Source organism: Vigna angularis, chromosome 8 (genome assembly GCF_016808095.1).
Source record: "Vigna angularis cultivar LongXiaoDou No.4 chromosome 8, ASM1680809v1, whole genome shotgun sequence".
In the NCBI taxonomy this organism is placed as follows: domain Eukaryota; kingdom Viridiplantae; phylum Streptophyta; class Magnoliopsida; order Fabales; family Fabaceae; genus Vigna; species Vigna angularis.
Window position 1 is genome coordinate 27,969,302 of NC_068977.1, and position 12,791 is coordinate 27,982,092.

Sequence of the window (12,791 nt, forward strand, 5' to 3'; positions counted from 1 at the left end):
GGTAAAATATCAGGATTTGAAGTCCTTTGCCATAGATGAGGTCCATTGAGAGGGAAAATGATTGGAATGTATGTTTCTTCATACGTGGAGGTTCTAAACCAGTGCGGGATTAATTCTTCTCGATTGATGTTCAAAAACCTCATTGCTGTGACTGCATGACAGCAAGGAATTTCTGTTATAATCCACTTTGGAAAAGAAACAAACATTTACAATTTTGAATACTAGCCTGGGTGAAATAGCTATCAAGTGTTTGAATGCATCTTCATTAACATCCTTCATTTGTCGCATCACTGACTCCCATGCTTCAGGGTATGTTGATGATGTTGCCTTCCATAGTAATTGTCTCAAAGTTATGCCACCAAATTTCTTCCTAAAATTTGCATATATGTGCCTGACACAAAAACATTGGTCCACACCAGGCAAAAGATGTTGTAAAGCTGGCAGAATAAAAGTTACACATTTACTTACCATCATCATCTTCACCATCCTGACCAACATCATCAACTTCAGAAACTTTATCTCCATCCTCAGCAACTTCTTCTTGACCATCTTCACCAACTTTATGTTCACCATGAGCAGCCAGTTTACCTTGACCATCCTCACCAATGTCATCAACCTCATGTTCATCATGTTCACCAACTTCAGCAACTTTATCTCCATCCCCAGCAAGTTCTTCTTCACCATCTTCACCAACTTGATCTTCACCATGTTCAGCCATTTTACCTTCACCAACCTCATCAACCTCATCACTTTTATGTTCACCAACATTAGCAACTTTACCTCCTCCATCTTCACCAACTTCTTCTTCACCCTTTTCACCAACTTTATCTTCACCATCTTCACAAACTTTACCTTCACCCTCCTCACCAACCTCATCATCTTGATCTTCACCTTCACCATGATATTGCAACATATGAATATAATCAGGTTCGGGCACCATGTGAACCACAAACAAATGAGCTTGACCGTTCAATATCGCAATGCTCACCACATGCATTGCACATATGTCATCACTTAACAATTCCAACCTAGCTTGTAATACAGAACCACCCAGGGAATACCACACCTCCTTAACATTTGTATATCCCATCTCCTTCAGTATGGCCAAGATTTCAAAATAATTCCATCTATCTATGTCAACCATCAAGGTACTGGTATAACCTCCATGGTATCTAAATGACCCATCATTCACAAACTTACCCCATGGTGAAAAACATCAGGGTCCGACATTTTCTTTAATTGTCAACTATTATATGCCTATATAAAAGTAAGTGTCAAACTACTTGAAATTGGTTAATGACCTTCACATGCATCTACATCATTATTTAATGACCTTCACATGCATCTACATTGTAAAGATGCCACGTTTCTAACAACTATTAAACGTGTAGGCATACAAACTTAATCACACACAATCATTGTTTCACCTACAACATTCCATTTTTGTCTTAATGATTAAATAAATATGCAAGAACCACAGAATAAACAACAACCACAGATTGAACAATACCAAAGACAAAACAGTACGCACTAAAGGTACAAAAACACAATACAATACGCATTAATGGGGGACCAAAAACATACAAACAGTGCGCATAAGAAAACGAAAGGTAGTAAAGAACGAGCCCACTACAAACACAACAAAGGGGACCACAACAAGACACACTAAGGGGACAAGAAGACAACATACTTCCATGGGGGACTGCAACTACATAAAAGAACTGATAAAAAAGCACCTTTCACTTTTTCGCTTCAAACAAATACCACCGCTATTGCTCACCCACCGCAATAGCTGACACACCACAAGATACTTCAGCACGCCTTTTCGCTTAACAATCTCCTTCCAAAACGTCAATCTTTGACTCAGTATCAACCTTTGCTCAAAAATCCTTCCATACTATCAACCAAAAGAACGAACGAAAAATCCCTAATTTATAACATATTATTCCTAATGTTTTTCATTCTACAATAAAAAACCCTAATTACTTTATTTCCCCAATTTAAAAAAACGTAACCCAATTTTAAATCCCTAATTATGGCTGCCACGTCAAGTAACTTAAGCCAACTCATTGCCACGACGCCATTTATTGCATAGGTCACATCTACAATCACGAAAACGTTATCAATTTTAACGTTGTTAAATGGATAAGACTGAATTGATACAAATTTCAAAACATAGGTATCAAATGTCTACATTTTTAAAACCAGGTATTAAACAGAAAATTACCTTCTACCATGGGACTAAGTAAGCATTTAAGCTTTTTTTAATAAGAACTTTGTGATCCTATAAACTTTTTTAATCCTAACTGAACGAAGGACCAAACCGCTTAATAACACATGTTTAATTTGCATTTATCCAAGGATTTATTAACCATTTATTTAAATTCTTTATATCATTTATAAAATTAAATTATTTTAGAGCAATAAATAACCTTATAATAGTTTAAAATTAATAATATATATTTTATGACCTTATTTAGAGATACAAGAAGTCAAGTCAAATATGAATGCATATCAGTTAAAAGAATCTGTCCGGTATCTATTTCATAACTCGTCAGGTATTGTTTTATATATAGAAATATCAATGGATACGTGCGGAGATATATATATATATATATATATATATATATATATATATATATATATATATATATATATATATATATATATATATATATATATATATATATATATATATATATATAATAAAAGTAAGAACTCGACTAAAAAAATTGAAATTAAATATCAAATTATTTAAACTAACATTTTATTTTGTATAGTTTTCGAAATTATTATGATACTTAGTTTCTTATGTTGTAAAATAATGTAATAATTATTATTCATGAACTCGTCAAGAAGTATCCGTCAGAAGTTAAACCGAATAGCTTTCATGTCACAGATGGTATGAATGCAGTCTAAACTTTATAAGCAACATATTAGAAGATAATCATACATTACCAAATCATTAAACAATAATAACTTATTGAGTCTATTTTTTTTTATCAATATACCTCCACACTCAATCGTATTTTAAAAAAAATACATCAAAATTGAAATCCAAACCCTGTCAAAGTCCCAATTTCCTATACAGTGTTTTGAGCACCTTTCGGTGCGCAACTCATAAGAACATGACAAAATTTTAAGAAAAAAACTTGACAATTCCACATGTATTTTTCTACAGCAATAAGAAGGGATAAAGAACTTGAAGGGAATATTTATACTAACAGAAAGTGTAAAAATCAACTTGTGATCAGGCATGCATTACAACTTTTCCTACACGTACCATAATAATCAGGAGATCCAACCATGAAGACAGGGTTTCTTTGACATTCTCCCATGGCTGCCCATGCAGGACAGCTCTCATCTTGATCAGTACATTCATCGTCTTCTGATATGGCTGAGACCTTGCCTCTTCTAATTGGTTTCGCATAGAAGTATTTAATTGCAGACCACATGTTCCCTCCAAGCACAGGGCATCTAGAATGCAAACTACTCTTGTCAGGAGAAGCACTTGGGTGAAGAGAGAAAAACAGAATTGCATTCCCTTTTACTGGTTGGATGGTCTTATTACTGTTACTGCAACTTGACCAACTGCTACTCCTTGGCTGAGAATAATTTGACATGATTGAATGGTGAAGACATATTCAGAAAGAGGTAAAAAGTGAACAGCACATTGAAGAAAAACCCAAATGGCCTTACCACTGATTCAGGAAAGAGAATTTGACCCCCTTTAGTAGAGTCTGAGAGATATAAAACAACCGTTGCCATTAAAGGTCCACTCGATTCCAAATTGGTTTTGTTTGTAAAATAATCTAAGGTTCGATCATTCTGCTCCGACCCATATTGCATGACTTGCAAAGGCTTGCTGTTCTCTGGTGGAAAAGATTATCGACAAGCAAGACAATAATATATTAGTCTGGGTGTCATAATGTGACAATAATGGCCTGAACTGACCAATAGCTACCTTTAGGAAGGAAAGTCCAAATTGAAAGCCTTTCTTCAATCCTTGCAAGAATATCATCCTAACACAATGTAAAACATCATCACAAGTCATGACGATGTCCAGAACGCCATGTCGATATAGTAATAAACTGTTCAGGTCAAGCAACAAGCTTTAAACGAATGCATTCGTTAATCTCCTTATAATGGGAAAAAAATTAAAAATGGCTCCAAGCTTTCTAGTTCAGTATCAGTGATACGTAAAATGATCACAATTATTTTATACCAATACGGATACCTTTTTGAACTTTTAAAGTAACAGTTACAATCAGCAGAACTGTGAGCAAATAGAACCTTGAACTGTATAGGAATAGATGCACTCTAAAAAGATATGTTTGGTTTTTTCCTCAATTTCACAATAAACTCTTGCTGAGAAAGAGTTTATAGGATTTTACCCGAAACTGATATTATTCTTTTTGAGAAAAAGGTAAAATAGAGACATTATTGTGGTGAAACATAATTCAATACATGTTTGATTGATTGAGTTCCGAAGGCTATAAACTAACAGGAAAATTTGCAAGAACAAAGTAATGCAATAACATATCAGACTTGGGATCACTTGGTCAAAAAGCTTTTGGTATTCAATTAAATCAAACTAATTTAGAAAAATAATAATAACAATAAAAATAATAAAGGGAAAGGCTTTTATTGTGGGAGGCTAAGTAGTAGTAACAATATTTAGAAACACAATTAGGTCTTAAACCAAGAAAGTTCAAATATAAATGAACTACGAACAGAACCTAATTTTGCTAAATGCTAGTTTGTACTACTTGGTACGGAAAAAAATTCAAACTCACTTCCATCACCAAGGAAGTTCCACCATTCCCTGAGGATTTTTCTTCATATGCCTGAGAAAAAAAAAACAAAAAAACGCTTGGTTAAAATTAAAAATTAGCCCAAGTACTAGACACACAAAAAAACAATCTCAAACAGAAACACATCTTACCACAGAAATAAGGTAGTCACACTCTTTATCAGACAAAAAACCTTTGTATAGAAAAACCCTACAGCAAGAGTGGCAACAATACATCAGAGTTTGAAAAATTAAAATAAAAAGAGGCTAGCAAACAAGCAAACAACTAAAAAAAATATATAATAGAAAATTTGCATATCTTAAGCAGTAACACAATCACTGATGATATAAGGGAAAGTTCTAGAAAGTACCTGACCTTGGTTGCCAAGAGATTTGGACAACACGTGATGGGTTAATACTGTTGGAATAATGAACTGAGCCCTCTAACATCTGTAATGCAGCTTTCTCCTTGTCCCTTAATTCCTTCCTACTGCTTATGCAAATTAACAATGTGAACAACATAAACATTCTGATTAGTAACTAGTAAATAATCAAATACAACATCAGTCATGAATAATGGGAATTAAATCCTTGCAATGGTTATGTAACTTTCAAAAATAAGTCCACAATGGGAAAACAAATGCCAACAAAAACATAAAGGCCGGTTATTTGAGAAAATGTCTTATTTTATTTTTACAGACAACAACAAAACTGTTGCTTTATTTTACTTTGTTTCTGATATAAACTTTTTTTGGATGACCTAGCTAGAGACTAACAACTCAAGATAATGAGTAAAAGGAGATAATTTCTCTGAACGATGTATTTTGCTCACACACCTGGAAATCGAACTCTATACTCTAAGGGGTATGATTATTCTTCAACCATACATCACGATTTTTGTTGATCTAAACTATTTGTAAAGTTAAACTCTTTGGGGGATAGGCCACACCCAATTATTCACAAAAAAAAAAAAAAGGAAATGGAAACGAAAGTTTCTCGACTAGTCACCCTTGCAGTAGCTTCAGAAACCTTTGGCATAATTTCCATTTCTAATTAGCACCCACAATACTGTTACTAACTGTTATTAACATCAGGACAAATTACAGTCACAAGAGATTTAAATGAATTTCACACTATATCCCTCCTTTTTTTTTTCACCGTAACAACTTTTCTTAATTTGTATACCAATATAAAACCGAATAGCCTTTTTGTCAAACCAGATCTCTGATTTCTTATTCTCATTGTTGGAGATCACACATTAACCCTTGCCTTAAAAACCAATCTTGTAAGATGGGTTAAGTCTAAATCTAAATTCTAAATTTATATCAGAGTTCATCTTAATTATTATTATGGTGGAACCATATTTGAACTATTATTATCATAGCTCTCAAATGTTTAGTATCATAAGAATCCTCATTAAACTTTAACAGGACTAAATTGTAACAGAATAATAGCAAATAGCAAAAACGTTATACGTTACATATGTGGTCTTGTTTTGGAGATTTCTCATACACAATAATATAATCAAATTAAAGAACGTAACTGATACATTACAAGCCAGATTTAATTGAATTGAACAGGAACAAATCCGAAAAGTAGAAATAATTTTAAAAGCACTTGGTTGTAACAAAACCACAGCAAAAACGGTCAAAAAGATAGAGACGGGGTATTTGAGAAATTTACCTGTTTGAAAGAGAAGTGCCAATTATGAAGAACACGAGCAGGGTGAGAAGAAGGGAGACAGAAGCCATTGAGATCGGTAAATAGGAAGAAGCGTTGAGAAATGAAATCGGAAATAAAAACAATAAAAAAAAGTGCTTATGCAAACGCGATTTCTGTGTGCATCGATAATGTGTAATTAAAAATTTCCAATTGACAGTGATGAGACATGATGCGGTTCATCGTGAATTTGCTTCTCTTCACAGTTTGCTTTTCTTTTCTGTTATTCTTCACCTAATTTCATACTTCCATTACTCTCTTTGTTTTATGTTGTCTCCATCTCATTTATAAAAAAAAACTACTTTACTTCGCTTAATATTTTCGTATATATAAACATGAATATAAATAAGTCTTCAATACAACATCCTTAGTATATCTTTTTTTTATGAGAAAAAAAAAATTAAAATTAATAAAATCTCACATACATAATTATTTTTGTAACATATAAAATAGTTCTTATAAAATTGGTTATTAAATTACCCATTTAGTTCTAGTAGTTTAAATGTAACTTTTTTCCCCTTCCAACTTGTGTCTAAATTTCAAATTGTTGTTTAAAGTAGGAATAAATTGATGCATAAGTGGCTTCCCACCATTAATACATTACTAATTTAGTTATAGTAGTTGAAATGTATGTTTTTTAGCCCTTTCAATTTTGTCTAAATTTTAAATTGTTTTATAGGTGGTAAAAATAAATATAATTCTTTTGATAATATTTTCCTAAACATTAGTTTTTCAACCGATGGTCCAAGTGGTATTTAATACATGTTCATTAAGTTCTTAAAAAATAATAAATTGAATGAAGACCTAAACTCTTTTAAAAGCTTAATTGGAAGAGTTTTTTTTTATATAATTTATTTTTGAAAAAAATATGAAAAAATTGAAGTTCAAGTATTTATAAATTAAAATTAATTTATGTACAAATTAATAATATTTTTTTTTTGAGTTGCAAGTTATATACTTCTCTCTTCTTTAATATTACTTTTAACATAACCACATAAAAAATAAAAGTAAGCAATTAATTCAATTCACATTGTTAAATTTTTAAAATAATATTTCACCCTTATTACTAATTATTTTAAATTTCTCTTCTCAAGATTAATTAACAAAAAACTACATATTCATAATATTGAAAAGAAACATAAAATAATTAAATTTGTTTCTCTTTCAAAATTTGAATTTACAAGACTAAGAATGTTCCATGAATTCATGTAACTATCAGCTTTATGAATCTCAACTTCAAATTCTAAGTACACTGGAATCCTGGATCCCATTAACACCTAAAATATTTATTATTCCCCTAGTGAAGCTCAAGAATGAAGGAATTTTACTTTTTTACACTAAATAAAGCATATTCTGAAGTCTTGTAGAAGGACTTGATCATTGTTTCTTGAGCACAGTGTGGCCATGTTCATCCTTGTCCAAATGACGCTCAATCAAAGCATCCCAGCTTTCATCCACAGAACTTTTATTAGAAGACTCACCCTGAGATCTTGTTGAACTGGCATCTCCATCTTCATCAAAAGTGCCATACTCTGATGGTGGTGTGTAAGCATGTGGAACATCTAATGTTTTGGCCCTATGTAATGCTGCTTTATATTCAACATTGTGTCTTGTTAGGGTTTCCTGACGCTCCATTTTTTGCTTGGCAGGGGCTTCCATTGGTTCAACCTTCTCCAGCATCAACTGCAGTTGACATAAACCATAGGGTAAAAGGTTAAGTTTTGTTCATCAAAATCTTCAAGTAAAGACTGAGTTTTGTTCATGTGGGTCCTGCCAGTTTTATGGCACCTACATATTTAATGAAACCAACATGAATTCTTTCAATAGAAGAGTGTGTTGATATTAGTCAATGGAGAAAAACAAGTAAACGATATTTGCTTAATTCTTGCTACTGCGTCTGAGAGGGAGTTAAGTGTACAGGTTGTTATTACTATCAACTTACAGTTTCGTCATAATCCAACAACATGAATTCCAATCATATTCTTAAAATTTGGGTTTATAGTTTAACTTAATTCTAAAAAATTGATGGCAAATGATAGATGTACTTAGAGGTTTCAATCTAGCTGAGATGTCAAGATACATAATATCTAACATGAGCTTTACTGGAAAAAATTCCCATAAAATTAACTTGTAATATGAGAATTGTCCATGATATTGGCTACATAGATCATAACACAAACTCAAGTACAACCAACTAGTATGGACTAGATTTTTCGTATCTCTAGTTTATGTGTAATGTTAGCATATTTTAAATTTGAAGGGCACTGGAAAACCAGGTCCTAGAAAAGAGAACCATATTACATTCACAGCCACAATTAATTATGGTTATCACAAAGAAGAGACGCAAAAAATAAAACTTTATTTATCCCAATAAACAATTACACTTACATCCAGAGCCCTTTGGGCTTCTTTCTCAATCCAAATGATGGCATGATCAGATGTGGCATTACAGGAAAGGACTATATGCTCAAACCTTCCGTCTACCGGCACTGCTGTTCTCACTACTGGGGGAAACCTTCCCATTCTGCATAAAATGTTTAGAAGTTCAGGTAAGACCAAAAGAAAAGGCAGTATAAATACTTTTGGCATGATCTTTGTTAACATATTTTATTCTGCAAGAAACTATAAGAAACACATGTCGGACAAGTATGTAAAAAATGAGACTTCCAAAAAGAGACATAGAATTCAGCATAAGGCATGAACTCTTCTTTTTTCTTAGCCATACTTAAAAGGCTTCCTCTCAACAATGTGATAAAGGCGACCGGGTGCATAGAGTCTTCTTGGATCTTTGATCATCTTCTCTTCTGGAATGCATGTATCCCTCATGCACCTCAAGCACAGTAGGCATGGCAAACTGCCAGAAACAGAAAAATAAATTATTACAAGTAAACTTATCTCACCATGAACAAATACTCAAATATTTGTTTCAGTAATTGTTGGACCTTTGCATGGTATGCCAGTTATCGACAAAGTCTATTCCAAGCTGGAACTTTTTCTAAGGGGTAGCCTACGTAAATTAAGGCATCTTTTTTTTCTCTTTTTTTTGGGGGGGAGGGGGGTGGTTTAATTTGTTTCAAAATTTGAAGTGGGGATGCAAAGAGAATTGAACATGTTGCATAGATTTTAGTATGTTAAAACATCAACTAGTGATATGGTTAAATTATAGTATATAAATAGGTACAAATCTTATTTTTTACAAAATAATTTTGTAGAATTGAGTTAGACCTAAATCCACTTTCTTATATGGCATCCTAGCAAGTTTGTTGTGTCGTATTTTATCAAGATACAATTGGATCAGCCACAGATAGTTAGTGTCACACTAAAAACATTCAATCCTCGATAGGAAAGAGTATCGTGGAGATCTCACATTGTTGACCAAATTATAAAATATAAGTGGGTGGAAATCTCATGCAAGTTGGTTTTGTAGGGTTAAGTCTAAATCTACTTTCTAAGAGTATTGATAACAAAAATGGCATAGTTACACAAGTCCTTAAGACATACCAGAAAAGAGACTTGAATATATCTTCCAATGGGGTGGCTGTTCTTGGTAAGAAGTCGTCCTGATCAAAGGTAAAGAGTGGTCAACTTCAAAATACCAGATTCATCAATCATGGCATCAAGTATAATGATGCATGAAGAAAGACAGGATTTGTAATGCATCATTACATACATTGGAAGTTTAAGCAATATACTACTAATAAAAATAAATCATCTACTAATTCAGATAGTAAATGATTTGACCTTGTAAAAGTTTTTATCCAGATATTTGACCTGTGTCGAGCAGAATAACACTCAAGAAAGCTCTCCGGATATTTTTTTTACTATGGATATAATTGTTTTCAACATACCGAGACATCAATAAGACTGTAACCTTACTTCACATGAAGTTAGTAGAATGCTTAAACTATGAAACCTGAATGTGTAAGCCATCATTCAAGTAACATAAAATTTTATGTACAGAAATCTGTAGCCCTGAACCTTAGATAAACTAGCAACAAAGCTATGGATCCTAGTTAGAAGTTATTGGATTTGGACTCTATTCTTTTTTCATCCCTTTAACTTGTTTGTAAGTATTATAAATCTGTAGTCATCCGAAAATAAATTCATCACATTCAAAATTCACTACTCCTTGCAGAATGGTATCTTTCTATACACAAGGTCAGAACTGTTACAAACACATCAAAAAATGTGATTGTAAAATCAACTGCCTTCTATAAACATCCACAAAGAGCTTGGTTTATAGAATCGATTACATTGTAATCTCAAAGACTGATAATTTGTTATTAGCAATCCAGTCCCAATTATTTTATATATGATTTATCTGTTCAAGATTTGTTGACACAGCATTCTACACTTAATCAACCAAATAAACAGAAACAAAATTAAACGAAAACTTGCCTGCAGTACAACAGAGTTGATGACATCTGCATATCTGACTGCTAAATTCAGTGACATGCACCTAGCAGGAGCAATGGCATAACACCTGACCCTCTTCCGATCAATATTTCCCAGTCTATGACTATTCTGCACCACCAGCATTGTCAGCATAGCTGCCACACCAGATCCAAGGGAATGTCCAACAAAAGTCAGCGTGTAATTTGGATGCTTTTCCACCAAATCCTTCAAAATTTCACATTGTGCATCCAAAACCCAACCAGCAGCTTTCAACAACCCATTGTGAACATACCCCCCATCAAACTTTCTCTTCCCCAATCTATTGTCCAATAGAACCGCATAATCACTCTCCTTTGCCAAATTTAGACCCCTGATGGCAAGAACTATATCCTCATGCTCGTGATCGAGATACAGAACATAGGGTGGTGCCCTTCCACATGTATCTTCATATGTCTTTTTGAGAAGTAAAAAATCAGGGCTAATTCCATAGCCACCAGGAGGCGCCCAAAGGGGTTGGCGAAGATCTTCTTCATACACAGCTAAAATATAGCGACAAAGGCGTGGTATGGGCTCAAATTCTTCTACTGTGGCAAAGCCCCAATTCTCACTGTCATGGCCAGCAGAATGAAGACATCTTTTCCAAGCCCAACGAGCACAAGCCAGACAGTACACACACTCAATAAGAGGAAGGCCACACAGGAATGACATTATGCCTACAGCGTAAGCTGCAAACAAATGGAGATTTTGTACAAGTTTCCTCTCAAGTGCAATGAATTTCTGACAGTGACAAATACGAACACAAAAAATGGAATCTGAAGCTAAAACTCAAAGAAGGGGCCAATATCTATCTTGCATAAAAAATAATTCAATATACAAACAGATAGTAAACAATCGTGGATCTAGTGTTGACTTACTGTAGCAGTAGATATACACAATTGCTAACTTCCACAACCACAGTGACGAACAAAGTAACTAGAGACAATAAACCAAAACTATAATTTCCCAGCTCCAAGAATTGAATCCTCTAGAACAAGAGACGAACTTCACAAGAAGATGGTGAAATTCAGTACACAATATGCCGAATCCAGTATACTCACAAAAATCTCACACGCAGAGTGACTCAAAACACATCAAAAAAATTATGACTCAAAGGTGATCATTGATCAAAATCACAAAATTCTGCATAGGAAAGGGGACAAGGAAAGTCACCCAATGGGATGAAGAATTGAACTACCCAGAACTCTAAAGAGGAAACTTTATTTAATGGGTTTACTTATATGTCCTCACGGTGTGGGAAAAAGAGACATCGGATCTTCCTAGATTTATCATTAGTCGTTGTGCGCTGTAAACTTTGTACTATTATACTATTGCTGCAGAATTTAGGATGAAGAAGAATGGAAGCAAAGGGCAAAAGGGTAGCCAAACCTACAATTCAAACTCAGACAAAAGATTGGGTTTTGCATTTTGCTGACACCATTGGAGGAAGATTCAAAACCGGAACCTTCTATTCTATTTTATCATCACACCAAAGTGTGAATTGAAGAAAACAAACACCATATCAGTGAATAAAAAGATATTATCCTTTTTTTTCCTCAAAATAAAAGTATTATTTTTCTTTTGGTTGTAGTAGTAAGACCCTAACAAAAAGGGGAGACTCCACATATTTTTGGAAAAATACCCATAATATATAAGTCGTTATAATTATTAAAATATATATATATATATATATATATATTAAAAACTAAAAAAAACACGGATAGATAAGTAACATATCTGCTTATTTTCTGTTAATTATTTAAATCACATTTAGCAAAAATAATTAAATTGACAAAAATTGAAATCTTATAAAAGAATATCAAAACTGAATGAAAATAGAGATTAAATT

At 33.2% G+C, this 12,791-nt stretch overlaps 2 protein-coding genes across 3 annotated transcripts; both read right to left on the minus strand.

Annotated features, from left to right (window-relative positions):
* Positions 1 to 2,965: 2,965 nt before the first annotated feature.
* LOC108344920 (probable prolyl 4-hydroxylase 12) lies at positions 2,966 to 6,773 on the minus strand. The gene is made up of 7 exons (XM_017583460.2): positions 6,476 to 6,773; positions 5,169 to 5,282; positions 4,946 to 5,003; positions 4,797 to 4,847; positions 3,965 to 4,022; positions 3,700 to 3,872; positions 2,966 to 3,605 (listed from the first exon to the last, which is right to left on the minus strand). Exons 1-7 carry the CDS (start codon positions 6,541 to 6,543, stop codon positions 3,240 to 3,242), a joined length of 888 nt encoding a protein of 295 aa, XP_017438949.1. The 5' UTR covers positions 6,544 to 6,773; the 3' UTR covers positions 2,966 to 3,239.
* A 943-nt stretch (positions 6,774 to 7,716) lies between these two features.
* Positions 7,717 to 12,460, minus strand: LOC108343710 (uncharacterized). 2 transcript variants are annotated; one of them, XM_052867706.1, is made up of 6 exons: positions 11,821 to 12,460; positions 10,910 to 11,631; positions 10,013 to 10,071; positions 9,237 to 9,365; positions 8,900 to 9,035; positions 7,717 to 8,194 (listed from the first exon to the last, which is right to left on the minus strand). In XM_052867706.1, exons 2-6 carry the CDS (start codon positions 11,612 to 11,614, stop codon positions 7,889 to 7,891), a joined length of 1,335 nt encoding a protein of 444 aa, XP_052723666.1. In that variant the 5' UTR covers positions 11,615 to 11,631; positions 11,821 to 12,460; the 3' UTR covers positions 7,717 to 7,888. The 2 variants fall into 2 exon arrangements, with proteins under 2 accessions (XP_052723666.1, XP_017437540.2); XM_017582051.2 differs by having other exon boundaries at positions 10,910 to 12,459.
* Between the last annotated feature and the right edge of the window lie 331 nt (positions 12,461 to 12,791).

Coding starts and splice junctions, on each gene's coding strand:
- LOC108343710 (XM_052867706.1), bottom strand. CDS start 11,614: ATGTCATTCCTGTGTGGCCTTCCTCTTATTGAGTGTGTGTACTGTCTG. Junction 9,366..10,012: donor ATATTCAAGTCTCTTTTCTG/GTATGTCTTAAG, acceptor TGTTTCTGGCAG/TTTGCCATGCCTACTGTGCT. Junction 8,195..8,899: donor AAGCCCAAAGGGCTCTGGAT/GTAAGTGTAATT, acceptor TGTCAACTGCAG/TTGATGCTGGAGAAGGTTGA.
- LOC108344920 (XM_017583460.2), bottom strand. CDS start 6,543: ATGGCTTCTGTCTCCCTTCTTCTCACCCTGCTCGTGTTCTTCATAATT. Junction 4,023..4,796: donor GAACTTCCTTGGTGATGGAA/GTGAGTTTGAAT, acceptor ACATTGTGTTAG/GATGATATTCTTGCAAGGAT. Junction 3,873..3,964: donor TTGGACTTTCCTTCCTAAAG/GTAGCTATTGGT, acceptor CTTTTCCACCAG/AGAACAGCAAGCCTTTGCAA.